The 24,777-nt window shown below is 36.9% G+C and overlaps 2 protein-coding genes and 1 long non-coding RNA gene across 4 annotated transcripts; all 3 read right to left on the reverse strand.

Annotated features, from left to right (window-relative positions):
* Positions 1-5,439: 5,439 nt before the first annotated feature.
* LOC311080424 (uncharacterized protein) lies at positions 5,440-10,626 on the reverse strand. Its single transcript, XM_084110401.1, has 7 exons — positions 10,489-10,626; positions 10,250-10,392; positions 10,004-10,150; positions 9,217-9,270; positions 8,880-9,038; positions 7,882-8,004; positions 5,440-7,776 (listed from the first exon to the last, which is right to left on the reverse strand). The coding sequence occupies exons 1-7, from the start codon at positions 10,493-10,495 to the stop codon at positions 7,738-7,740; spliced, it is 672 nt and encodes a 223-aa protein (XP_083966527.1). The 5' UTR covers positions 10,496-10,626; the 3' UTR covers positions 5,440-7,737.
* A 2,802-nt stretch (positions 10,627-13,428) lies between these two features.
* LOC311079509 (uncharacterized protein) lies at positions 13,429-24,330 on the reverse strand. The gene is made up of 6 exons (XM_084109008.1): positions 24,159-24,330; positions 20,785-21,704; positions 20,511-20,630; positions 17,670-17,739; positions 17,171-17,341; positions 13,429-14,283 (listed from the first exon to the last, which is right to left on the reverse strand). The coding sequence occupies exons 1-6, from the start codon at positions 24,202-24,204 to the stop codon at positions 14,144-14,146; spliced, it is 1,467 nt and encodes a 488-aa protein (XP_083965134.1). The 5' UTR covers positions 24,205-24,330; the 3' UTR covers positions 13,429-14,143.
* Positions 18,472-20,004, reverse strand: LOC311079510. 2 transcript variants are annotated; one of them, XR_014605414.1, is made up of 4 exons: positions 19,727-20,004; positions 19,511-19,622; positions 19,318-19,386; positions 18,472-18,810 (listed from the first exon to the last, which is right to left on the reverse strand). It is a non-coding gene; the product is annotated as an uncharacterized lncRNA (long non-coding RNA). The 2 variants fall into 2 exon arrangements; XR_014605415.1 differs by lacking the exon at positions 19,727-20,004 and having other exon boundaries at positions 19,511-19,719.
* Positions 24,331-24,777: the final 447 nt, after the last annotated feature.

Below are 24,777 nucleotides of genomic sequence, written 5' to 3' on the forward strand. Positions count from 1 at the left end.
TATTATAATTCACGAGCACCCTTACATCAGTTAAACAGAGTAAAGATTAAGCATATTTGGCGTGCTGTCCGGGGGAGGGCTCCGAGCTCGGAAATTTTGCCCGAACCCAGAGTACTTCCCCGTTGTTGTAAGAGTATTTAGGAATAGAAGTGAGGAGATGGGGTGGTGGAGGGATGCTGTTAAACTGTCAACGAACGGAGGTAAGTTTGCAGTATATATATACACCTCTAACCTCGTTGATTGGGTTGATTAACAGAGTGTGGTCCACTCGTCTAATTAGGTTTGATTGTCTGAATGTGCTCCACATGTGTTTAATTAGGTTTAATTATCTGAACGTGCTCCTCCCGAACTTTGTTAATAAAACATAATTTGTTGGCATGCATGTATGCTAGAAGAATGCTGTCTACACAGAAAATGATTCATTATACCTGTAATTTTATTTATTTTTACATTTTTATAACCTCTTATTTGAGTATTGACACTGTCCATATAGCAACTGATTCTTACAGTATATGTAAGAATGTAAAAGGCCATTCTTACACGTTTTACATGTTGTATTGTAAAGATATTAATTCATATTGATTAATTCATACTGGTTATTATACAATTTTGTGTTCAGAAATAGTGCACATTATTAAAAAAAGACAAACTTGGGTTGATGTTTTCATGCTCTTAAAGGGCACCTATTATGACTCTTTTCACAAGATGTAAAGTAAGTCTCTGATGTCCCCAGCAGGGTTCGAATTATTTTTTCATCTTTGTGGGGGTCTCTTTAAAAAAAGAAGAAGGAAAAAAAGTAGCCTATGAGCAGGCGCGGTAGCTTAATAATGTAATATAAAAATATAAAAATTTGTAAATATAATACAAATTTAATAAAAAAGCCTTGGTAACACAATTCAATTTAAATAGTACATTTGGTTTAATTTGTCGTTTAATGAGGTCTAATATATGCTGTTAGTTGTAAAAATTTTCACGTGAGTAAATAGATAGATCCGACAGATTCGACCGTGTAGGCCTACTTAAGTGGTTCAGTAGTAGAACATTTGCCAAACGCGTCAGAGGTTCTAGGTTCGAATTCGCACTCCTATAAGTTTTTTTTTTTTTCATCAAATCCGATTATGTTTATAAGTGGTTCTATATCAGGCAGAGACACGTTTGTGTGCATTTTGTTTTGTAATTTTACTGGAACGAATAGAGAGTCTCCACAACGGATTGAAGCGCGCCCGAGTGAAGACTGTGCACGAGCCACAAACAAACACAGTATCCGCGCCAATGGCACTTTTATCACTTGATTTAAGCATAAGGATGTACCGTAGTGTGATGACGATCCGAGATCCTGCTAGATCCATGTGTTTGGCATCTTGTCCTATCTTTTAAGTCATGCTACAGTAGTCTGAAGGAAAAAGTGCTTTATTTGTAATTTAAAATAATGGTGCTGATGATTTTTAGAGACCCCCACAGGTGTATGATTTTACTGCTTTCATGGGAGCTCATCCTCTCTCTATGGGAGCTCAGCTCCCACTGGCTCCCACGTAATTCGAACCATGGTCCCCAGAGTATGTATGTGAAGTTTTAGCTCAAAATACCAAACAGATAATTTTTTACAGCATGTTTAAATTGTCATTTTTTGGGGATCAGAAAAACGCGCTGTTTTAGTGTGTGCCCTTTAAATGCAAATTAACTGCTGCTGCACGGCCCAGGGGGCGGAGCATCACGAGCTCGCGCTCAGAACCAGGACAATCTCACGAGCTCGCGCTCAGAACCAGGACAATCTGGACAATCTCATCTGATAATATCAGAACAGTTGCATGTTCATTTCGACTCGGAGTCGGACAATAATGCCCACAGAGCCAGAGAATATGCTGTATGGAGATAGAACACAGTGGTGTAGTCTACGTGATACGCAGGTATACGCCGTATACCCACTAGAAAAGGCCAAGGATTTCCGTATACCCACTTAAAAAATCGCGAGAATGCGTAACAACTTCGTTTTGTGTCAGAACTTTCACTTTCATTCATAAATTCACCCCGTCTGTGTTTGCGAAGCGACACCGAATCGCGGAATCCAGTCACAAATGGAGCTTGCTAAGCAGAACGTCACCGAATTTGGCTATTTTTGAATGAATAAATCAAAAGTAGGGCTGTACAATGAATCAAATCTCGATATGGACTAGTGTCTGTGAATATTAAAGTTAAAAGAGACTGCAATTGTTCTACGCGTCTCTGGGTGTGCTCAATGTGTGCTCCACTACACACACACACACACACACACACACACACACACACACTGAAGCACGCGTGATCACGCTCGTGGTGTTTTCAGCGTTTCACTGTATTGAGACATGAGCTATTACATGTGCTATTACAACCCACCAAAATAAAAGTTCGGTCTAACTCAAAGAAATTAAAAATTAAAAAATATATATTAAAAAAAAAAATATTACAGTATACTCACTACAAAAAACTAGACTACACCACTGATAGAACAGGTATAGTTTAGTTTAATTATGGTTATAATTTACTTGTCATCTGCTTTTATCCACTATTACAAGCCTGCTGTAGCAAACCCCGTCCGAATGATGACCAAAATATACTGATGAGTTCAGTGAAGTTTATTGTTCATCACACAAAAGATGAGCGTTAGTTTTACTCCAGAGAATCACTGTAAGAGCTGAATAAACACAGCATTAAAGTCTTATCCATAAACTCTCTCTCTCCCTTTCATTATCATCAACATACACAGCGAAGTACACAAAACACTCGTTACAACTAACAGTAAACAAATATATACACACCTTTTCAGTGGGTGCTAAATAAACTGGTAAACCTTTTATCCGTAAAATGACTCGATGTGCTGTCATAAAGAGCGCGCTCTCACTTTCACTTCTGCCGTGGTCAGTAACGTTAGGCCTGTCGCTCTGAAGACCGTAAGCTGGATCACGAACAGTAGGCTACAGATCCATCCTCGAGTAACAACGAGAGTAAATTTCATTTCATTTTCATTTCTCTTTTATTCTTTTCATGAAAATGCATTATTTGTACAAGGCACATACAATTCATTTGAATTTTCCTTTACATTTCCATGATCAGAAAGGAGCAGATGGAAGAATAATATTCTTATATTTATCTGCCCCCTTTATAGACATAAATAGTAGATGGCATTAACATTGTTCCCTCCACCATCCCCCAAAATTTATTAACATAAATAGTAGATGACATTAGCATCACCCAAAATATATTAACATAAATAGTAGATGTCATTAGCATTGTTCCCTCCACCATCACCCAAACTCCAACATATCTGATATTTGTTTAAACGTTTTACAATGATCACATACAGTCCAAATCAAAATTCAGTTTGATATAATTCAAGTTGTTTCTTTTTATAACTCCTTTTAAATTCCAAAATATTTTTACAACTTTTTAAATCTTTCCTTAGAGAATTCCATGCTTTTACTCCAGCAACAGACAAACACATTTGTTTCAGGTTTGTTCGTGCTATTAGATGTTTAAAGTCATACGGCCGTCTGTGATTTCCATCTTCAGAAGTAAAAACAAATAACTTTTGTAAGTCATGTGGAAGAGCTTTGCTTCTAGCTTTGAACATCACTAATAGAGTTTGTAATTCTACAATGTCTTTAAATTTTAATAATCCTGACCTAATAAAGAGTGGATTTGTGTGGTCTCTATATCCTGCTTTGAAAATAATGCGAATGGCTCTTTTCTGTAAAATAAATAAAGGCATAGTGTTACTATGATATGTATTTCCCCATATTTCTACACAATAGTTTAAATAAGGCAAAATCATTGAACAATATAACATTTTCATTGTATTATACGGTAAACTGTATTTAACCTTATTCAAAATAAATAGGCTTTTTGCCATCTTATTTTTTACATGCAATATATGACTTTTCCACGTCAATTTCTCATCTAAGGTGACTCCTAAAAATCTAATTTCAGACACCTTCTCAATATTTACATTGTTTATAGATAAGCTGACTTCCTCCTTTCTTTTATTGCTGAATATCATAAACTTTGTCTTATTCAAATTTAAAGATAATTTATTTACATCAAACCACAATTTTAGTTTAACCATATCTTCAATATTATTAGCTAAAGTTTTCAAGTCATTTCCTGAACTGTATAAATTTGTATCGTCTGCAAATAATACATAGTGTAATTTTTTTGAAACCTCACAAATCTCATTTATATATAAAATAAAAAGTTTGGGTCCTAAAATTGAACCTTGTGGAAGTCCACATTCAATATTCATATTTCTTACCTATAACCGTCAAACTCAACATATTGTTGTCGTTGTTGTAAATAGCTGGTTAACCAATCCAGAACAACTCCTCTAATTCCATAAGTATATAATTTAGAAATAAGAATTTGATGATCTATAGTGTCAAATGCCTTCTTTAAATCAATAAACACTCCTATTGTGTATTTATTTCTGTCTATTGCGGTTGTAATGTCTTCAATAATTTTCACGATAGCCGAGCTTAATGTAGACCTATTTGACCTAAATCCGTACTGATTTTCATTTAATAATTCATGTTTTTCAATAAAGTTGTCTAATTTATTAACAAAGAGTTTTTCAAACACTTTGGAAAATTGAGGTAGGAGAGATACTGGTCTATATTTATTAAAAATATGTTTATCTCCAGTTTTAAAAAAAGGTATTACCTTAGCTATTTTCATACTATCTGGAAAAACTCCTTCTGTAAAAGAATAATTAATTATATAATATAATGGTTTAATAATGCAATCAATTGTGTTTTTTATTATTTTCATGTCAATACCATCACTATCCGTTGAGGTCTTGTTTTTTAGCTTATAAACCACAGATAATATTTCATTTTCAGTCACCTCACCTAGATACATTGACTGCATAATCCTATTTTCCCTTTTCCAGACTCCCCCCAGCTGATCACTAGATATTGGTATTTCGTTTGCTAAGCTAGGTCCTACATTTACAAAGAATTGATTTAGTTCATGGACCATTTCATCTTTATTTTCAATCACCCTATTGTCCTTTTCAAAATATTTAGGTAGTTCCGTTCGTCCAGTCTTATTCCCAATTACATTGTTCAGAATATTCCATGTAGCCTTTATATTATTTTTATTTTCATGCAACATTCTATTATAATAGTCCTTTTTTGCTTGTCTCAATATATCAGTCAACTTATTTTTGTATTTCTTATAGCGTTTTTCTGCATTCTCTGTTCTTGATTTGATAAACTCCTTATAAAGTCTATTTTTCTTTTTAGAAGCATTTTTTAATCCGTTTGTTATCCAAGGTTTACTATTTTGCCTTTGTTTGGATCTGCATGGGATCTCAGGACAATGCTTATTATACAAAGTAAGATAACATTTAAGAAAAGAATTATAAGCATTATTTACATCATCTGTGTACACCTCTTTCCACTCTTGTTTGATTAAATCATTCTTAAACTTATTAATATGATCAGCACTCCTTTTTCTTTTGTGTATTTGATGGTATACTGTTTTTTTAGGCAACTTATAGTCAAATATTGCAAATATAGGCAGATGGTCACTTATATCATTTATTACCAACCCACTAGTAATGTGATTCTCCAAAACATTTGTAAAGATATTATCTATTAAAGTTGCACTAGTTGTGGTTATTCTGCTAGGCTTCGTTATTAATGGATACAACCCGTTTTTATATAATGTCTCAAAAAAATCTGAGTTTTGTATATGTGAATCTACCTTTAGAAGATCAATATTATAATCTCCACAAATTACGATATTTCGTTTGTTATTTAGACCATGAATCATTTCTTCTAATTTATCTATGAAGGTTTCCACTTTTGATCCTGGTTTTCTATATACACATGCAACAACAATATTCCTATTTTGTTCTAATTCTATTTCTACAGCTACACTTTCCATTAAATCATTAATGGCTGTTGTCATGCATTTAACTGGTCTACATTTCAATTCATTATGGATATAGAGGGCCACTCCCCCTCCAGTCCTATTGGGTTGGTGACATATAAATCATAGCCCTTTAATTTCAGATCAACCTCCTTGCCTTTCTTTATGTTTCAGATAAAGCAATTAACTTTAAGTGTCTCCAAAAAATGTTTGATTTCAGAAAAGTGTTTTGATAGACTTCTGCAATTGAAATGAATAAAATAAAATGCCTGTTCAATTTGTACCTCATCAAATTGTTCCTCAGTGTAATACTGACAAGAGTTCCTAAGATGATTAAATAAATTAGTCTCTGGATCCACATTATTTTCAAAATCATATGTATCACGTTCTATATAATCAACACTTGCAAAAGCTTCAGTCTTAAATGAAAAAGTCATGAGTTCCTTATAAGAGATCCAATAATCAAGAAGAAAAAAAAGAATGATGCACTCACTATTGTCATTTGTACAGATCCAGGTCCTTCATTTTTCTCACCATAATCACCTTGACTTGTTCCGGAGGTCCATTCGTCCGGATGAAAACTTTTCCATTCCTGGTCCAGGTTGATTGAATTTTGACTTCCTTTTTCAGGGTACGGCTGGTCCAAGCAATTTCTGCATTTTTCTTTGTCAAGTGCTCATTTAAATACACTCCGGTGCCTTTAAGTTTCTTAGCTTCCTTCAGGATTTCCACCTTGTGCCTTCTACTTGCAAACTTGACAGTAATTTTAGGTTTAGTTTTTTTGTCCTTACTTGGAAGAATGTAACATGCTGAAATTTGCTGACTGTCCAGAGGAATGGTTTTACTCTTCATGAAGCGCACCACTTGTTGCTCCAGGGTGTCAAGCTCCTCAGATGGTGCATCCTCACCTTGTTGGTCACCAGATAGGCCTGTAGCCCGGGCGTAACTTTGATGCCTAGTCTCTAGGCCGGTGATTACAAGGTCATCAGCTCTAGAATACTGTTCCAAGTCATCCACCCTTTGTTCCAGGAGCTCAATACGTTCATCCTTCTGTTGGATAATAGTTTTTAGTTGCCTGATCTCCTCCATGAGGCCTGTCAGTTTTCTTTGTTGTTCCACCACTTCACTTATTTCCCTTGACATAAAATTCAGGGAATTTTTCATTTCCGCCATTTCAGCTGCTATTTTTGCAGTAGTGGCCATTGTACTCCAAGCAGTCTTGACTTTTGTTGGATGTCAGTGCAATTTGATGATTTTAATGGATTTCATTAGGCCTTTGAGCAGAGAGAAACTGTTGCAGCCATCTTACTCCAAGCCACGCCTACTCCCCATTCAGGTTAAATGAAGACTGCTATGTTCATTCTGACATCCAACAACAAAACACCTCAATCGCTTAGGAGACATTCTTGTCTACAGCTGCTCAAGCGTCGAACAATGGTGGACTCTGTGTCCAGCTCACTCAGGGTGGGTCTATGCTCAAACAGCAGTGTCAATCAACAGTCGTGGGAGGGGCCTGTGCAATTCTACGTCACATTGCATAGAATCTTAGAACAGCTCGTTCTGAGACAGTGCTTATGATTTATAGGGATTATAAAAAAAACACTGGGTGGATTTTTATCATTCTAGGGTGGTTTTGCTCACACACTGCCAACACACATTTATGTTCAAACACCATGTAAAAGTGAATTTTGCATAATAGGTGCCCTTTAAAATAAATGTATAGAAATAGTGATATTATGTTTGAATATAGTATAATGTATTGGTGTGTCTAATAATGTGCCAGTTTTATTATTAGATAAAATTACGTCTTTTTAGGTGCACACACTCTCACTTTCACTGTGGAGCTGTGGGTGGCATCATGGCGATGACGGGCTGAAAAAGACAGAAACGGTTTACAATCGAGAACTCTGCATCATATTTCACATCATTCGTTCTGGTCGCCAGCATGGAAAGGTTTATGAAATGAGCATTGCTTACCACATGAGATCTGGCAGTGCAGCAGGGAATCACCTTGCAACAGTACGCGGCGAGAGTGAGAGAGAGAGCGATCTGAGTCGCCTCCATGAGTTGATCCATTGAAGTCAGATGATCAAATCCCTGCTGTTTAAGTAAGGAGGGTAAACGATATATAAATCATTTAATGGCAAATATTTCATAATCATGTAATAGCTGTTTTGCCAATCCCCGAGCCCTAGAGCTTCTGTTTACCAACCCTGATGTGTGAGTTGATGAATGTTTATATGTGAATTAAATCTGTTCATCATATAAAGTGATTGAGCCTCTTCAGAAAATTTGGACTAAACCGCTCAATTCATATGGATTAGTTTTACAATCTCTTTATGAACCTTTTGAAGCGTCAAAGTGGTAGTTGCGTAGCTGTCAATGGAGGGACAGAAAACTCAGATTTCATCAAAAAGATCTTCATTTAGAAAATTAACGAAAGTCTTGCGTGTTTGGAATGACATGAGGGTTAGTAATTAATGACAGAATTTTTGGGTGAACTTTCCCTTTAATTTCTACATTTAGAAACCGTTTCAGTAAAGTTTTTGCTTTCCCACATCCAGTATGGAGAGCAGTAATTTCAAAGGAGAACAGCATACAGTGACAATAATAGCATTGAAATTTTCTCTTTAAAACAGTTTCACGAGTTCACACTTACAAATAAGTCAGATAGAATAAATGCGTATTTGGCGTGCTGTCCGAGGAGAGGGCTCCGGGCTCGGTATTCGGCCCGAACCCAGAGTACTCCCCCCGTATTCCTGGCTGTGAAGAAAGAGCCAAGAGTGAGGAGTCGGGGTGGTGGAGGGATGCTGGAAAACTGTCAAGGAATGTTAGGTGAGTTGACAGAGTGGATATATATATACTTCTTGTCATGCTGATTAGGGTAGACGTAATTGTTTGATGACAAGTAATATTGGATTGATTATCTGAAGTGCTCCTCCCGAACTTTGTTTATAAAACATCATTTAGCTTACCTCTACAAGTGTACATGTGCTGTTTTCACGAATTGTCTCATTATAATAATGGTAGTAATGCCAGCAAACACCAGGGTATTCATGTCGATGAGCCGTGAAGAAGAGACAGAAAGTAAATGTCACACATGTGACCACCTGCATTCCCAAACATGCCTTGAGCTGTTAAGAAATAAATTGACACACATAAGCTCAGAAATGCTAATTTCCTGACACATTCTGAATGGGTACTCAAAATTTCAGTGGGCTCATTCTACGTATAGAGCATAACTAGCATGATGACACTTTTTTAATATGAAATTTCCTTTTTTTTGGTTGCTATGTGTCCAGATACTCTTACTGTCGGTAGGTGGAGTTTCTGCGCTGCTATCGCCACACTGCCAGCAACAATGCCCTGTTTAAGGAAAACATAGTGTTACACCAGGGGTGAGCAGCTTCTGTCCTGAAGGGTCACTGTCCTGCAGAGTTTAGCTCCGCCTCCAACCCTAATCAAACACCTGAACAAGCTAATCAATGGCTGCATCTGAAATCGCATAATTCATAGTAGGCGAAAAACAGTATGTGACAAAACACTCATGTCCGAATACACAGTACTCATAAAGAGTAGAGAAAAAGTACCCTGATGACCTACTTCATCCTGCGAGATTCTGAAGTGTGCATATTATGGACACTTTAATATCCCATGAGGCCACATGAGAGGATTTGTGAAACACAGTGAGCAACACAACTGACCCTGGTGTCACATGATAATGACATTGTGGCGAATGTAGTTTGTCCGGATTACATTCATACTAGAGTAGCCTACACACACACTTATAATATAGAACATAGCCTACTTTTTTTTAACAATCGTGAAGTAATTACTTATGCTATTCAACATAAGTAGTACACAAGACAGTAGCCTAAGCGATTTCAGACGCAGCCAATGTCTTCAGGATCACTAAAAGCAGGTTAGAGAGAGTTTTCATCAGGGTCACAGCTGCAGGACAGTGACCCTCCAATCTCTGATTTAGCCGTCAAGGCATGAACTTAAAATTGCTTTTAAGCAGGCTTATTAAATATGTAAAAAATAAAATAATAATAATAATTATGCCTGCGCGGTTAAAACACAAACGATGAACACTTACAACGACGGAAAACGCTAGCATGATGGTGTCTGTCATCCATTCAAAAGACATACTGAAATCATACAGACGTCTGTGTTCAAAAGACATTCCTATAAAAAACGTAATTCTGCAACCAATGAAGAAGACAGTCAGCGCGATCTCCGTCACCTGTGGATCATGAGACATATCAAATACAACTCTTCAGTAGTGGACGTGTTTCACAACACATTGTATTCTACTTTGACGCGAACTTTACGTGTAGCCTACCCCTAAAATCTTGGGTTCTGCCTCCAGGTATTTGTATTTTTGACGTGGGTTCCTCTGGAAAGTAACTTCCACTAACGTCCCCGCTTCGCCTGAATCGCTCGCGCTCTGCGCTGCAACATCCGAAACATCTGCCTCGGATTCGCCTGAGGAACAGAGTCAGAAGAAGTCTCGGATCAGTCCAGGTTCGGTTGTTGCAAATAACAATATATAAAATACACATTATTTATAAGATATCTTACTCGTCATTTTCTTCGGCTGTTCTTTAAGTATGCATTCAAAACAATAGTTATATTATATTGCGGCCCAAATCCCTGAAAAAGACTCCGTTATGCTATGGGGTTTTCGGAATGTTTCCGCCCTTCTCCCATCTGGAGCTTGAGGAGTTCATACAGACTTCTATGGCAGTCCATTTTAACATTTAACCGTTACAATTTACCCAGCTAACAAAAATAAGTAACTGTTACGTAACGTAATCATGGTGACCAAATACGTTATGTAAACGGAAAAGTGAAATTCCTGGATCATTCTTCTTGAATCAGTTGGTAATTTTTATATTTATTTATTTTTCTATGGGCGGACATGCAGTAGCCTAGTTTAACCTAATTTATGTCCTCATTTGCCCAAACTAATTTAATGATGAATGCAGACTCAAAATGAATTCAGTTCATTTATTTTGAAAAACACACAAAAATGAACAATAAAGTACACCAAAATTATTAATAAAAACATAGGATTTACAGCGAAACATGATTGTAAGCTCAGCACACGGTTTCTTCATTAGGGCGATTGGGCAACGAATCACCAAAGTGCAAAAGGTAGGGATTTTTTATTTTTTTTTGTTCAATATTCAACAGTTTTTATGCTAGCTGTAACTGTTCTAGAGACTGATTGTTCTGCCTCTGGATATAGTCCAATCAGCGTCAAGTCACGTTCTGTGGAGTACCGCCTCTTTTTGGGCGATATCACTCTGGCCGAAAATCGCCCAGAGTGTTCCCATAGTCTTCCATACAAAGATTTTTTTTTTTTCCCGAACTGCATTCTCTATGGGTTCCGGGAGGGCTCGCACTAACGTGCTTTCGTCATCATACGTAACCTTAACTTGTGCAGCGATTGGTGGGACCAAACATACCTCTATTAATAATCTTTTAGATTAAGTGACATCCAATAATATTTTAAAACAATTTTGAATTGTGAATTATGAAACACCTACTTCAATAAGAGAGCAACCAAGAGCAAATTTAAAAATAAAACAAGTATCTACAAAGGGCGGGAAATCATATAATAGAGGATTCTCGAGGAACTGGTACGAGCAGAAAAAATGGCTAGCAGGTTGCGAAGTAGCTAATGCTTTATTGTGCTACCCCTGCATTCTGTTCCATCCCGAGAATGGGACGGACATCGCATGGACAACTACAGGTGTCACTGATATGCATCATCTCTCGGAGAACGTGAAAAAGCATGAAACAGCGAAAATGCATATGGACAGTTGCCTAAAATTGGCGGCTTTCGGGACGGTCAACATTGCCACACAGTTGGACGACAGTTACTGGATAGCTGTACTTCGTCACAATGATGAGGTTAGTAAGAACCACCACATTCTAGGCCTTCTTATCGACTGTTTGAAGTTTTGTGGCCTGTTCGAATTAGCATTGAGGGGCAAAGATGAGAGTGAAGGCTCAAGTCACACTGGCATTTTTCATGGACTGGTCAACTTGGTAGCGTCACTAGACGAGATGTTTGAGGAGCACTTGAAAACTGCCACAGTCTTCAAAGGTATATCAAAGACTGTACAAAATGAGCTGTTGGATTGCATGCTATCAGTCATCAGGGAGCATATAATGGAAGAGGTGAAGTCAGCTAGATTCGTTGCAATTCAAGAGATGAGACTACTGACGTTTCCACACAGACACAGACTCAGGGACAGGGACCACACAGATACATTGACAGGGACTTGCTGTGCAAAAACGTTTCTATGCTTTCGTCCCTATCTCTAATAAAACAGCCAAGTCGATTGCCAGTGTGATTCTGGAGAGGCTGAATAGTCTTTTCACTGATGATGACAAAGCTAAACTCATCGCGCAAGCATACGACGGGGCCAGTGTGATGAGGGGAGAGCGGGCTGGTGTGCAGCAAAAGGTGCGTGAACATTATGAAAATGCACATTATGGACTTTGTTTGAATTGATTTTGGCTTGCTGCTAAATTGTTAACACGCAAAGAAACACACAAGGAGAACAAGGAGATTTATGTAAGTCACTTTTATTTTTCATTAATATTAAAGTAGTTAAGTTGCCTTTACATTCATAAGCTGTTAATTTATCCATTGCATGGGTGACCTTATCCTTATCACTTTTATTTTTAAGCACTAGTAGCATGAAAATACATTGGTACATTTTAAGGATTAAATGTTAAAAAGGCTTGCCATTGGTCTTTCGACAATACAGATGGAAAGGCTGAACTTGAAACCACTGTCATATTTTACAGTGCAGGACTCTATAAAAGAAGCAAGAAAACTAAGAAAATAGTTTTGCAATAGAGATGTCAACAAACACTTCTGAGCTGCACAGACATAAGAATATGCAAGGTAAACAGAAAATACAAAGTAAAATGTATTGAAAGAGAAAGACAACTTTAAGATGAGGCAGAAAAGACTAGTGTATCTGGTTTCAAATTTCCTAGCAATTCCCAACTATTTCTAAAGATGCATCTGTGCTGCACGAGCTCTCGAGCGCCACCTCGACTGCACGCAGTTTGAAAATGGCACAAAAAATCTTAAATCAAAAAACTACTCTCAATGTTTAACCTTATAGCATGAATAAAGGCATAAAAAGTTGATTTTCTCAAGCAGGACTTACTAAAATCCAAAACAAATTTAGAAGAAAAAAGACTGAATTTAGAGGATGATTTTAGATATGTTGCTTTAAATATTTTTTTTGAAAACGTGGACTCATATTTGGGTGAAATGAATAGAAAACTGTTCTAAATACTCTTTTGCATGATTCTGCATCTGCGCCGCCACATAACACACTGCCAAAAATAATGCTTGTGTTTTCCCCCTCTTCCTCTTCCATTTCTACACCACATAACTTTTTTCTTTTCACTAATATACAAAAATAATCCACATGAAATTAATTAAAGTGGGTAAGCTACAAAAACTGAGAAAGACAAATCAGGACCAGCTTGCATTACCATGACACGTTTTCTATTTAATGCTACATATTAAAAAAGTAACCTTTTTTTGGGACAAATTATTTATTATTTGTATCCAAAATTACACATGATTCCCATTATTCAGTGCATTCAGCTTGAGTTAAAGGATCAGATCACACTACAGAATAGTAAAACTCTTCAGTTTGAAAAAAAAGAAAAAGAAAAAACAAGCACAACAGAAATAAAAATCCTTTCTATTATTAATTACAAAACACAGTAAAGGCCTATATATATCCCATCATAAACATGAGCAACTGAATTCCCTTTTATGCAGCCTATTGGTTTGAAACCAAATTTGGACATATTAATCAGATTAACATTGGCTGATCAGCCAATCACAGAAAATGCAATGTATGAGACAAGCAGTGAAGAGCACCTACAGAAAAGAACACTTACACAAGATGGAGCAAAAGTAGATTTTGCACATCTTTCTGTAATGTCAGGATTAGGTTAGGTTCTTTCAAAAAAGTTTATGAAGGTAGGCTAAATAAGGCATGCACTAACTTAATCATTTGTTTGTATGGTTGCAGCTTGTGTTAGGATGTGGCATACGGTCTCTGAATAGTAAACATTGTTTGGACAGATCCTAAGCCATCCATGTTCATCATTCACATTAAGACGTACATAACAGCATTAAATCTCCTGTAAGCCTGAATCGCTGGTATAAATCAGGACTTATAGGCCTCTATAGTGACTGGTACCCATTACTTCTCCGTTTTCTGCTGATAAGATAAGCAATGACTACAATGACGATGAGAATGATGAGGATTATGCCCACGGCGATGGGAATGCGGTAGTCCGGTTTATCAGCCTTGCATAGATCAGCTGTTGGACAAACACAAATAGAGCACAGTGAACTTGTATCTCATTGGAAGAAACGAAAACAGGGTCAATTTTCTAATTTTAAAGGCAAAAATTAAAGACTGGAACACACTACACAACTACATTTTTAAAACACTAGACATAAACTTGCCAACTTTGTGAGTGGTTCAGGAAAAACTGGGAATCCAACACTAAACAACAAACAATATCAAACATGTTTGATTCTCTGACTGGACGGAATTATTGTCTGAAACTAAAAGAAACAAAAGTCTGTGATCATTTTACACTATGCAATTTTCTGTCAAAACTGTCAACTCAAATCTGAAGACTGGCTCTGACTTTCAGCAACTAGCGTTGACTCATCCAAACTGTAAATCTCGACAAAAGTTGGGTATTTTTTCCAGTCTTAAAATAGCAATAATTCAGTAGAAACAGATATACATAATACTTAAAAAGGTGGCCAAAATTGCAGACACAACTGCTCGTTTACAGTTGTATTACAGATAATAATTGAATGTTCATGACATTTAAAGTTGTCATGTCAAATAATAAAAAAGCTATTTAAAAAAGTAGCAGACTTTCATATGATTTAAAGGGTATAATGCCCCTTTTTACAATATGTAAAATAAGTCTATGTTGTCCCCAGAGTGTGTATGTGAAGTTTTAGCTCAAAATACCCTACAGATAATTTTTTACAGCATATTAAAGTTGTCCCCTTTTGAGGGTCAGTAAAAATGCGTCGTTTCGTGTGTGTCCCTTTAAATGCAAATGAGCTGCTGCTCCCAGCACAGAGGGCGGAGCTTCAAGAGCTGGTGTGTGTGTTAGCAGCTAAAATGTCAGAAACTGTTCTGCCTTTTATGTTTAAACTGGAGTCGGACAATGAAGGAGAGACTCAAGAAGAAGTGACAACATGTAAAATGCAACAGGACGTTTCTGAATGGTTAGTTGACGAATTTATGTAGCTGATGTGGAGTTAACTATCTTCAAGTCATTGATTAGCATATTTTGTCATGATTAGGGTGACCAACCGTCCTGTTTTCCCAGGACATGTCCTGTTTTCACGTCCTGTCCTGGCCGTCCTGTCTGTTTTTTATAAAGTGATGAAAATGTCCTGGTTTTCATTATTTTTCATTGGGCCATTAAGCGTGTACTTTAAATATACGCTTGCCTTTGCACACAAAACATATGAAACCGGCTTCGGCTTCGCCCCGTCTTGTTATAATCAGCGCGTTCCTCAATCCGATTCCGCAGCGGCAAGCAGAGAGCACGTCAGAAAACAGAAGTGTGTGTGTGTGTGTGTGTGTGTTCATCTCAGCCTCATTGGTCTGTCACTGCTTGTCATTTCAAATATTCTGACATTGACCAATCAAATCAAAGTAGGCGGACTTTACGTTCACAGAATTTTAGCAGCGTGACTCGACGCTTCAGTTTGCGGTCAAGTGCGAGGTAAGATGTAAGTAGCTAACAGCGTAAAAAAAAGCCCAAATGTAAATTCACAGATGATTTACAGAGAAAATTCCTGCGTTTTCATTTCGGTCGGGATCCGTGTAAAGCAGAATGCATGAACAACAAAGCTGGCACGCACGTGTCAGTGTCAAATACAGGTGCTAGCGACCTAGAAGCCCACATAAAGAAAGTATAGGCTACAAGAGAACAACAGGAGGATTTAATTTTTTTTTACTTAAATAGTGTAGTAGATTTTTTATTTTAGCAGTAGATTTTTAACCTATGCTTATGGCAATGAAAAGAAATAGTGTCATCATGTAAAAGGTGTTATAAAGCTAAACCTTTTTTTTTAATAGTATTCTATTTTTGCGGGCCAAACATTGAATGGAAAGGATGTATTCCTTTATGTATTAAAGTACAATAACATAGGTTGTGGCCTATGTCACAACAAGGTTGTGAATGCATTTGTCAAGTATTTTTTGATGCATTCACCCCAGCCACGCCCCCACCCTCTTAACCACGCCTCCTCAAACCACGCCCTGCCCATCAACCACGCCCCCGTCCTGTTTTCTGAAAACTAAAATATGGTCACCCTAGTCATGATAATCTATAAATCGCTCGTGTGGGAACTGTTGTAAGATGCCTACAGAGTGACATGCTATTGCATTTGTGTTACGTACTGTACTGCATGTGAAAAGACGGATGCGACAGCTTGAGCAGACTCACAAATGTGCTGTATTACAATAACTCTTCCTCTTCTCAACATGGACTGCGTGTTCCGGGGGCAGGTTTATGTAAATTTTAGGCTTGGTGATGTCACTAACCCGGGAGGAATGTTGTGTAATCCCTACCAGCCGTTTGTTGTAGTCCTTAAAAAATGATTTCTTTAAAAGCAAATATCTTCCTTTGCTTTGAACTTTGAGCGTTGTAACTTTGCAGATGTTTTTTATGCTCAAACAGCAACATTACACACTAACTAAAGTTAGAAAAGTGAACTCATAATCAATCACCCCTTTAAAAAAAAAACATGCATCCACATTAGTTAATAATATGTTAGGTAGCCTTTGGACTTTATAACAGCATCTTTGTTGATCCTGGAACAATATTCCAATCAACCAATCAGATTTGAGTTCACAGTTTATGTCACGTTAAGGCTTACAACCAGTGCTTCTACATCAGTGTTATTCACCATAATTTCCCTCTGATTTTAGGGATAAGTTATGGGTAGAGTTAGGAATATGACACAAAATATGTTGATCCAGAAACATGTCTTACTTGGTAAAATCCCTGTGTTCAGGACATAAGCTATACAGTGCATAAAAAAGGCAAAGAGGATAGTCCAAATAGCAACATAACTTGATGTAGAGTGTAACATAGAGGTTTCTTTAAGGACTACAAGGATGGGGTGCTTTAAGATATTGAAGTGTCATTACTCTGTACTTACTTGGTCCAAATTCCTTGTTTTTGATGTTGAAGGCCTGAAGTCTGTAATTGGTCAGATCTAGACTCACACCGTTCCCCATGTACACGGTCTCAGCACTGCAGGAGTAAGAGTGACCCGGATCCGCAGAAAACAGCTCAAGAGACTCGTTCTTCCCTGTGTAATTTCTCAACGCTTTGTTGACAAAAATAAAAAATTATTTTATCAAACATACAAACGAAATTGTAACGAAAAGTCATAATTATAGGTCAGAACTCTTCCACTACAACTCATGTTTGAAATTGGGAAAATGTATTCATTACCAATAAGTTAAAATATATATAACTTATTAAAGTTAAAAAAGCCAGATACTTTTATTTAACCTCTTTGTTTAGATGCCCAATAAAAAACTGTACAAGCAACAGTTGAAAGTCCTGGGAATAAATTGCTGAAAATTGAGGATGTGTGTTGTTGTGGGTGTTTTATAAGGCAAACTGGACCAGTCATATGGCAGGGAATTTACCTCCACGTTTGAAAGCATAGGTCAAATTATACTCCACATACTCGACATAGACCTTTTTTTTGGTCTCATTCTGGAAAGTCCAAAAAAAGATAATTAGAATATTATCCAAAAATACACAAACACAATTGAATAAGAACCATAATGTATTATAAAACCATCACACAATTTTCAAATCACAACAACAATCCTGTAACAATCAATAAACCACCTGAGTAACAAACATTATCTACATAACTGCATCACACTGATATGATGTGGGTCACCATATCGTAATCAATCAGCTAACCCTGTCATTCATGGCTTATGACACCTTTTAGAAATCCAATAGGAGCTGCACAGGTAAAATTCATTTAAATAACACCAGTATAGCTAAGATGAATAGATCAATAAAATTAGTTCAATGTGCAGAAATAGAGATAGCTATCATCTTCCATTTTTCATATTGCAGGAACGATACTACACTGCTCTAACAAAAACCAGAGTAATCATAGAAAGGACAATTGGCCAGCTTAAAAAGAGATTTCACTGTCTTCACCACGTCTGGAACCAACAAGAGCAGGGAGAGTCATCATTGCATGTGTCATCCTGTTTAACATATCAAAAACCTTTTGTTTTTGTAGTGCACAAGAATAACACAAGAAGGATGACGCTCATACTGACCCTGATAAAGCAGTGCACCCAAATTAAGACGTGGAGTGTGATATAATATAAAATAAACTGTATATTAATTTCCAGATTAGATGCTGTATAAATTAATAAGTTCAAACTAAAAAAATAAATAAAATGAAAACAGACTTCAGTATATGAAAGTACATTTTTATTTAGGCTATAAAGTAAAAAAAAAAAAAGACATTGAAACATTTACAATAAATTACACTGGGTTATTATATAAAATGAATATTTATGTAGGTCTATTAAAAATCATTTGAATAATAAATACTCAACAAATGAATGTTTATGTTATTCTTCTTCCCTCATGTGCAAGTTTGTTGATTTTGTACTGAAGTATTATGTTCTGCATTTTTAAGATTTCTAATTTAGAAATCTCCAACTCTGCTTTCCTCTTCTGCAGCAAAAGAACTTCTCATTGAAGTTCAGCGAGACCAGATGTTACTCTGGCCGATCCTCTCTCCTCGGATGACTGAAAACAAAACGGATAAAACAACTTTTTATTTATATTAACAATTAAATTGTGACCCTGGACCACAAAACCAGTCACAAGGGTCAATTTTTTATTTTTTTATTGAGATTTATACACCATAAAAAAGTGTTCCATTGATTGATGGGTTGTTAGGATAAGACAATATTTGGCCGAGATACAAGTATTTGAAAATCTGGAATCAGAAAAATCGTAACATTGAGAAAATCGCCTTTAAAGTTGTCCATTTATGTTCGTATTGTGCTGCATCCACTCACAAAAATAATTGTTTTATATACTTACGGTAGTAAATTTACAAAATATATCTTCATGGAACATGATCTTTACTTAATATCCTAATGATTTTTGGCATAAAAGAAAAATCGATAATTTTGACCCATACAATGTATTGTTGGTTTTGTGGTCTAGGGTCACAATTGTGAAACGTTTTTCCTTTTTACTCGTTACCGAATGTGACACAGCTGTCACTAATAACCTAATGTCGCTAACCTCATGGCTGGATGACTGGAAGTGGGGCTTGTCGCTCCAGGAACATTTTCCCAGTTTGGGGTGGATAGGCTGAAAAAAAATGTATTATTATTATCATTGCACCTTGCCAAAACTCTGTATCTTTACATTATGACCATCTTTGAAAGCAAAAGACATTTTACAAATGCATTAGCGCTAATCTGCATTATTTTACCTGCTTCCCGAGCTGCTTTGAGGCACGCCAGCAATACCGACTAGAGTAGAGCCTAATATTTCTTGTAGCAGTTTTGATGTCTTGGACAGGTCTTGTGGCGGTGGCCCTCCTCCTTTACACAATAAAACATTTGTTTAACTGTATTAAACCAAGAGCTACTTTTTGATACAATATATCCAGTCACGTAAATCAATTTAACTAGCATATATAACTCACCGGTTTTTCCAGGTTCCTTTTTGTAGTTTCTTTTCTTGAGCTCACAACTACGTTTTCATACTTTTTCATGACTTCTTCTACTGTGCGCTTGACAGCTAGATTTCTTGAGTAAATATTTTCCGTTATCTCCTGCCAGGCTTTGGTCTTGTGCACATGAGTGACTGATGGATTATATCGACTTTTGATGGTGTTTTTTCTTTTACCGTATTCTTCTAAAAGAATGGCCTTTTTGTCCTCGGCCCAGTTTGGTATACGTTTTTTTTTTTCTTTTTTTTTTTCTGTAATGTTATTATTCGCCATAACTCAAATATTTTGGTATAGCTGTGGTTGTAGCAAATGTTTGGTTTGAGAGCCGTTATATTCTGTTTATTGTATGAGATGTAGTTACTATGGCAACCGCAGCTTCCATTGCCATATGTTGCCAGATATATATGATGTGGGTCACCATATCATAATCAATCAGCTGAGAACACCTGGTGCCTCCCTGTGAGCTTATTGGTTAAATTGTTGCTGAGAGGCGGCTCAGGCAGAGAGAATAAATAACCCAGACTTTACACTGACTCCTAAAGTGGCTCAAAGTTCTGTTTTCAGACCACACAAACCCAGATTGTACTGAAAGATACATCAATTAATTTTGCAAAAAAAGTCCACTAGTCTGATATAGACTAACTACAAAGGTAAAAGAATCTTCTAGATCTTCTAAATGTATATGATATCTTTTGTTGATTAAATTTCATCATACATGACAACATTGTTCAGAATAGGCTATTTTTGAAAGACTTACATTTTTAAATTTTAGGATAAAATGGCCTTCGTTAAAACTGAGAATGATTTTAGCCGTTTTATCCAAACATTGTCCACTGGAATTAGTTTTGCTTGGCTGAACAATGAACGTGCCATTAACCTAGAAAGACAGAAATGTTTTAGAACAATGGATAATATTTATATGGAATATGGAAAAATGACAAGGTAGACAGTGTGAAGGATAAAAGTGGTTTAGATATAATAAACAGGAATCGCATTTGGATGTAACATAGATCCAACAGAAAGCTTCTTACCTCACTGTTGTTCACACGGATCCCGATTTCCAAGTCAGCCAGAATACAGATATTGCCTTTTCCATCAGTAACATTATAACTCCCCTTTGTCGTTGGTGCTGGTGGAAGGGCTGTTGTTGTCTTCGGGGGGCGAGTTGTTGTTGTCTTCGGGTGGCGAGTTGTTGTTGTCTTCGGGTGGCGGGTTGTTGTTGTCTTCGGGTGGTGGGTTGTTGTTGTCTTCGGGTGGTGGGTTGTTGTTGTCTTCGGGTGGTGAGTTGTTGTTGTCTTCGGGTGGTGGGTTGTTGTTGTCTTCGGGGGGCGAGTTGTTGTCTTCGGGGGGCGAGTTGTTGTTGTCTTCGGGGGGCGAGTTGTTGTCTTCGGGGGGCGAGTTGTTGTTGTCTTCGGGTGGTGGGTTGTTGTTGTCTTCGGGGGGCGAGTTGTTGTTGTCTTCGGGTGGTGGGTTGTTGTCTTCGGGGGGCGAGTTGTTGTTGTCTTAAGGGGGTGAGTTGTTGTTGTCTTCGGGGGGCGAGTTGTTGTTGTCTTCGGGGGGCGGGATGTTGTTGTCTTTGGGTGGTGAGTTGTTGTTGTCTTCGGGGGGCGAGTTGTTGTTGTCTTCGGGTGGTGGGTTGTTGTTGTCTTCGGGGGGCGAGTTGTTGTTGTCTTCGGGTGGTGGGTTGTTGTCTTCGGGGGGCGAGTTGTTGTTGTCTTCGGATGGTGGGTTGTTGTTGTCTTCGGGGGGCGAGTTGTTGTTGTCTTCGGGTGGTGAGTTGTTGTTGTCTTCGGGTGGTGGGTTGTTGTTGTCTTCGGGGGGCGAGTTGTTGTTGTCTTCGGGTGGTGAGTTGTTGTTGTCTTCGGGGGGCAAGTTGTTGTTGTTTTCGGGGGGCAAGTTGTTGTGGTCGGTTTGACCATAACAGCTGAACTATATTCACCTGAGGTGAGAGCTGAGGAAAAAGATGCAGACTTGTGATGTAGGATTGTGAGAAAATTTGTTCCCAAGCGGGAGCTACATCTGCCAAAAGAATTCAGTGGCAAAACAAAAGATTAATAATTTAAAAATAATAATAATTACCTGTACAAAACAGTATTTAGCTAAGTAAACGTTTTTGAGGAAGTAAGAAAAATACGCAACTGAGAGCCTCCATCTGTTTTGCACATGGTGTTACATACATTCACTTCCTCCCAACAAGTGTGTGCGTTGTCACAAGTACACATTTACAATTTCCCAATAGGGAAATGTGATAATTCACTTCAGCCGATTTCACATGATGTGTGACCCTTAGATTAGCCGCATAACAGAAAGTGCTGACAAAATAACAGACACTCTCTTTGCTTTAGGGAAAGTTTGTTTATCAGTAGACAAAAATGTGCACTTAGGTACACTCTCAGAAGAAATGGTTCAAAAGCTGTCACTGGGATGGTAGGGGGAAGTTCAGGTTGATTGGGTCACTTTTTGCCATTGAGATGACTGGGAAAAAGTGTACCAATAAACCTTAAATCCCCCTCCCCTTTAAAAAGGTTCTAATTTACAATTTAACCCTCAGAAGGTCTTCCTTTCCGAGTCACACCCAGGGCCTTCCCGGTCAGAAGTGACCGGACACCTAAAAATGAAACGTCCTCCATCCCAGTAAAATCAATGCAATTTATTTTTATTCTATAATATTTATTCTTTTTAATTTTGTATTTTGAGAGAATTTTATTGAATTTATTAATATTTATGCAATATTTATGGTCTATTTTTGCCATTATATAAAATAAATAAAAATTATATATATATATATATATATGTATTTTTATTTTATTTTTTTAATGCAGTATTTTAGTTTAATATAGAGTCTAGGCCTTCAAAAAAAAAAGTTTTAAGCAGATTAGCACCATCTGGTGAGAGTATGGAGAGAAAGCGTAGAACCATGGTGTAACCACTAGATGGCATGTACAGCTCTCTATGGAGAGGCATGTGAATTCCCCAGCTGTTTATGGACACATTTACTTTTTTTTTTTTTTTTTCAGAATTTGTAACAAAAAATGCAATTCATTCAATTATAACACTTTATGTAAAATAATTAAAAAAAATGCATTTTTTTTTTTTCAATTTCCCATTCATTTTCTATGGGGGTCATTTTTGACCGAAGACCACAAGTGTGACTATTTTTTTTACAACTACTTAGCATGCTCGGATCATGACCTCAATTTTGTTGTGTGTTCACATACCTAATGCCATAAAAGTCACCAAGTTTCGTAATATTCAGATGAAGCTGTGATTTTTAAAAATTCAAAACAGATTTTTTGTAATCAAAATTATTGGTGTGTATGTGTATAAAAGTGTGTTTGTATGTGCGTGTGTGTGGGTGGGTGTGTCTTTTTTGCACTCTTGATGTTGTAGAGTGTCACCCCTTTACAGCTGTGTACTTTTTTTTAGGATTGTGGTCGATTTGTAGATTGTACACACAAAAATTCTGAGAATTATTATTTTTTTGTCAATTTCCCATTCATTTCCTATGGGTCGGTCATTTTTGACCGAAGGCCTGTAGTGTGACTATTTTTTTACGACCACTTAGCATGATCGGATCATGACCCCAATTTTTTTTTTATTCACATACCTAATGCCATAAAAGTCACCAAGTTTCATATCATTCCGATGAAGCTGTGATTTTTAGAAATTCAAAACAGAAAATGTTTCGGTCAGAAATGACCGAGGACCGTCTGAGGGTTAATATACACTTTTGGTACTAATATGCACTCTTTAAGTACAAAGGTGTATTTATGAAAGGGTACCACCCCAGTTACAGTTTTTGTACACTTAAGAGTTTACACTTCTGAACTGGACTAGTCAGTCCATTTTTAATATTAAGGGAAGAAAACTAGCCTACATCATACCAACTTCAAGAAAAAAACATTTTAGGCTATTAATATTTCTTGCTCTTTACTCTTTATAATGTTCTGACGCGTTATACAAAATTTGACCTCAGTATTTTCTCTTCATAGCGTTGATTCAAGTCATGCATGGAAATCTAAACTAGTTCCCGAAAAGTATGTCAAAAAATAAATCTCTTCCCTGTCATTTTTGTTTAAAAAAATCGTTCTCATGAATAAAAATAACCTAATCACAAAAGTTAAATATTAATTAAATTAGGCTATAGGATACAGAAGTTGTATGTTGCAGCACAGTCACTTATTTTTTGAAGAAATCAGTCAGTTTTCTGGCTTGCACTTTGTTGGCATATAGTACCATATGTTAATATTTTTTCAAGTTCCAGAGTGCAGTGCGATTCAGTACTGTATGTTATGTCAGTAGGTACTAATTAGGCTAAATAACACAATGTTTAATTAATGGTGGACACACAGTGTAATTTAACATTTCCTTTCAAAACGAGTAATAATGTAAAATAGTGTTTTACCTGTTGCAGCAATGAAAAGCGCGATCAATAATAATCTGTGTTTCATTTTTACGCCTTTATTCCGATGTACCTGACACAAAAACTGGCTGGATCGTCAGCAGTAAAGCAGCGCAAGAAACTGGTGTCGAAAGCCTGTAACACAGCGCACTTATTCCTCTGAAACGAAACCACTGATAAGGTAAAGGAAGTTCTTTACCACACTAGCTTTGAGTGTTTGTCCAATCACAGTTAGTGAGACAAGCGTCCCAGAAATTCAATTCAGTGACTGTGTTAGTTTGCTTTGGAGAAAACGAAAATTAACAGACGATATGGGATTCTGTCACTGTCTCGCTGTCAGTTTTGCTTGTTGGAACATTTAGAAGAACTGCTTTTATGATACATTTATATTGTGGCAATCATCTTTAATACAGATATTCATTGAGAATCTTATATTATGTGGCAACCAAGCAGTTCTTAGTTGTTTTTTCTTAGTTGTTTACATATAAAGAAATGTCCTTTGTGAGTTTCTGGATATTTCACACCAGCTCACCTGGACAGATGACGTCCTAAAGAACGTGTTCGTGCTTGGACTGGATGATCCTCTGTACCAGCCAGCTTCAGCCGCTAAACCCTGTTCATT

The sequence above is a fragment of the Abramis brama genome, assembly GCF_963993115.1.
Source record: "Abramis brama genome assembly, chromosome: 3".
NCBI classification, from domain to species: domain Eukaryota; kingdom Metazoa; phylum Chordata; class Actinopteri; order Cypriniformes; family Leuciscidae; genus Abramis; species Abramis brama.

Excerpts from the sequence above, each read along its gene's own strand:
- LOC311080424 (XM_084110401.1), bottom strand. Across the intron at positions 9,271-10,003 it reads TGCTAGCGTTTTCCGTCGTT|GGCATTGTTGCTGGCAGTGT; the intron begins GTAAGTGTTCAT and ends TTCCTTAAACAG. Across the intron at positions 9,039-9,216 it reads AGAAACTCCACCTACCGACA|CTCAAGGCATGTTTGGGAAT; the intron begins GTAAGAGTATCT and ends ATTTCTTAACAG.
- LOC311079509 (XM_084109008.1), bottom strand. The coding sequence starts at position 24,204 with ATGAAACACAGATTATTATTGATCGCGCTTTTCATTGCTGCAACAG. Across the intron at positions 20,631-20,784 it reads TCCGTGTGAACAACAGTGAG|GTTAATGGCACGTTCATTGT; the intron begins GTAAGAAGCTTT and ends CTGTCTTTCTAG. Across the intron at positions 17,740-20,510 it reads TTATCCTAAAATTTAAAAAT|AATGAGACCAAAAAAAAGGT; the intron begins GTAAGTCTTTCA and ends TGGACTTTCCAG.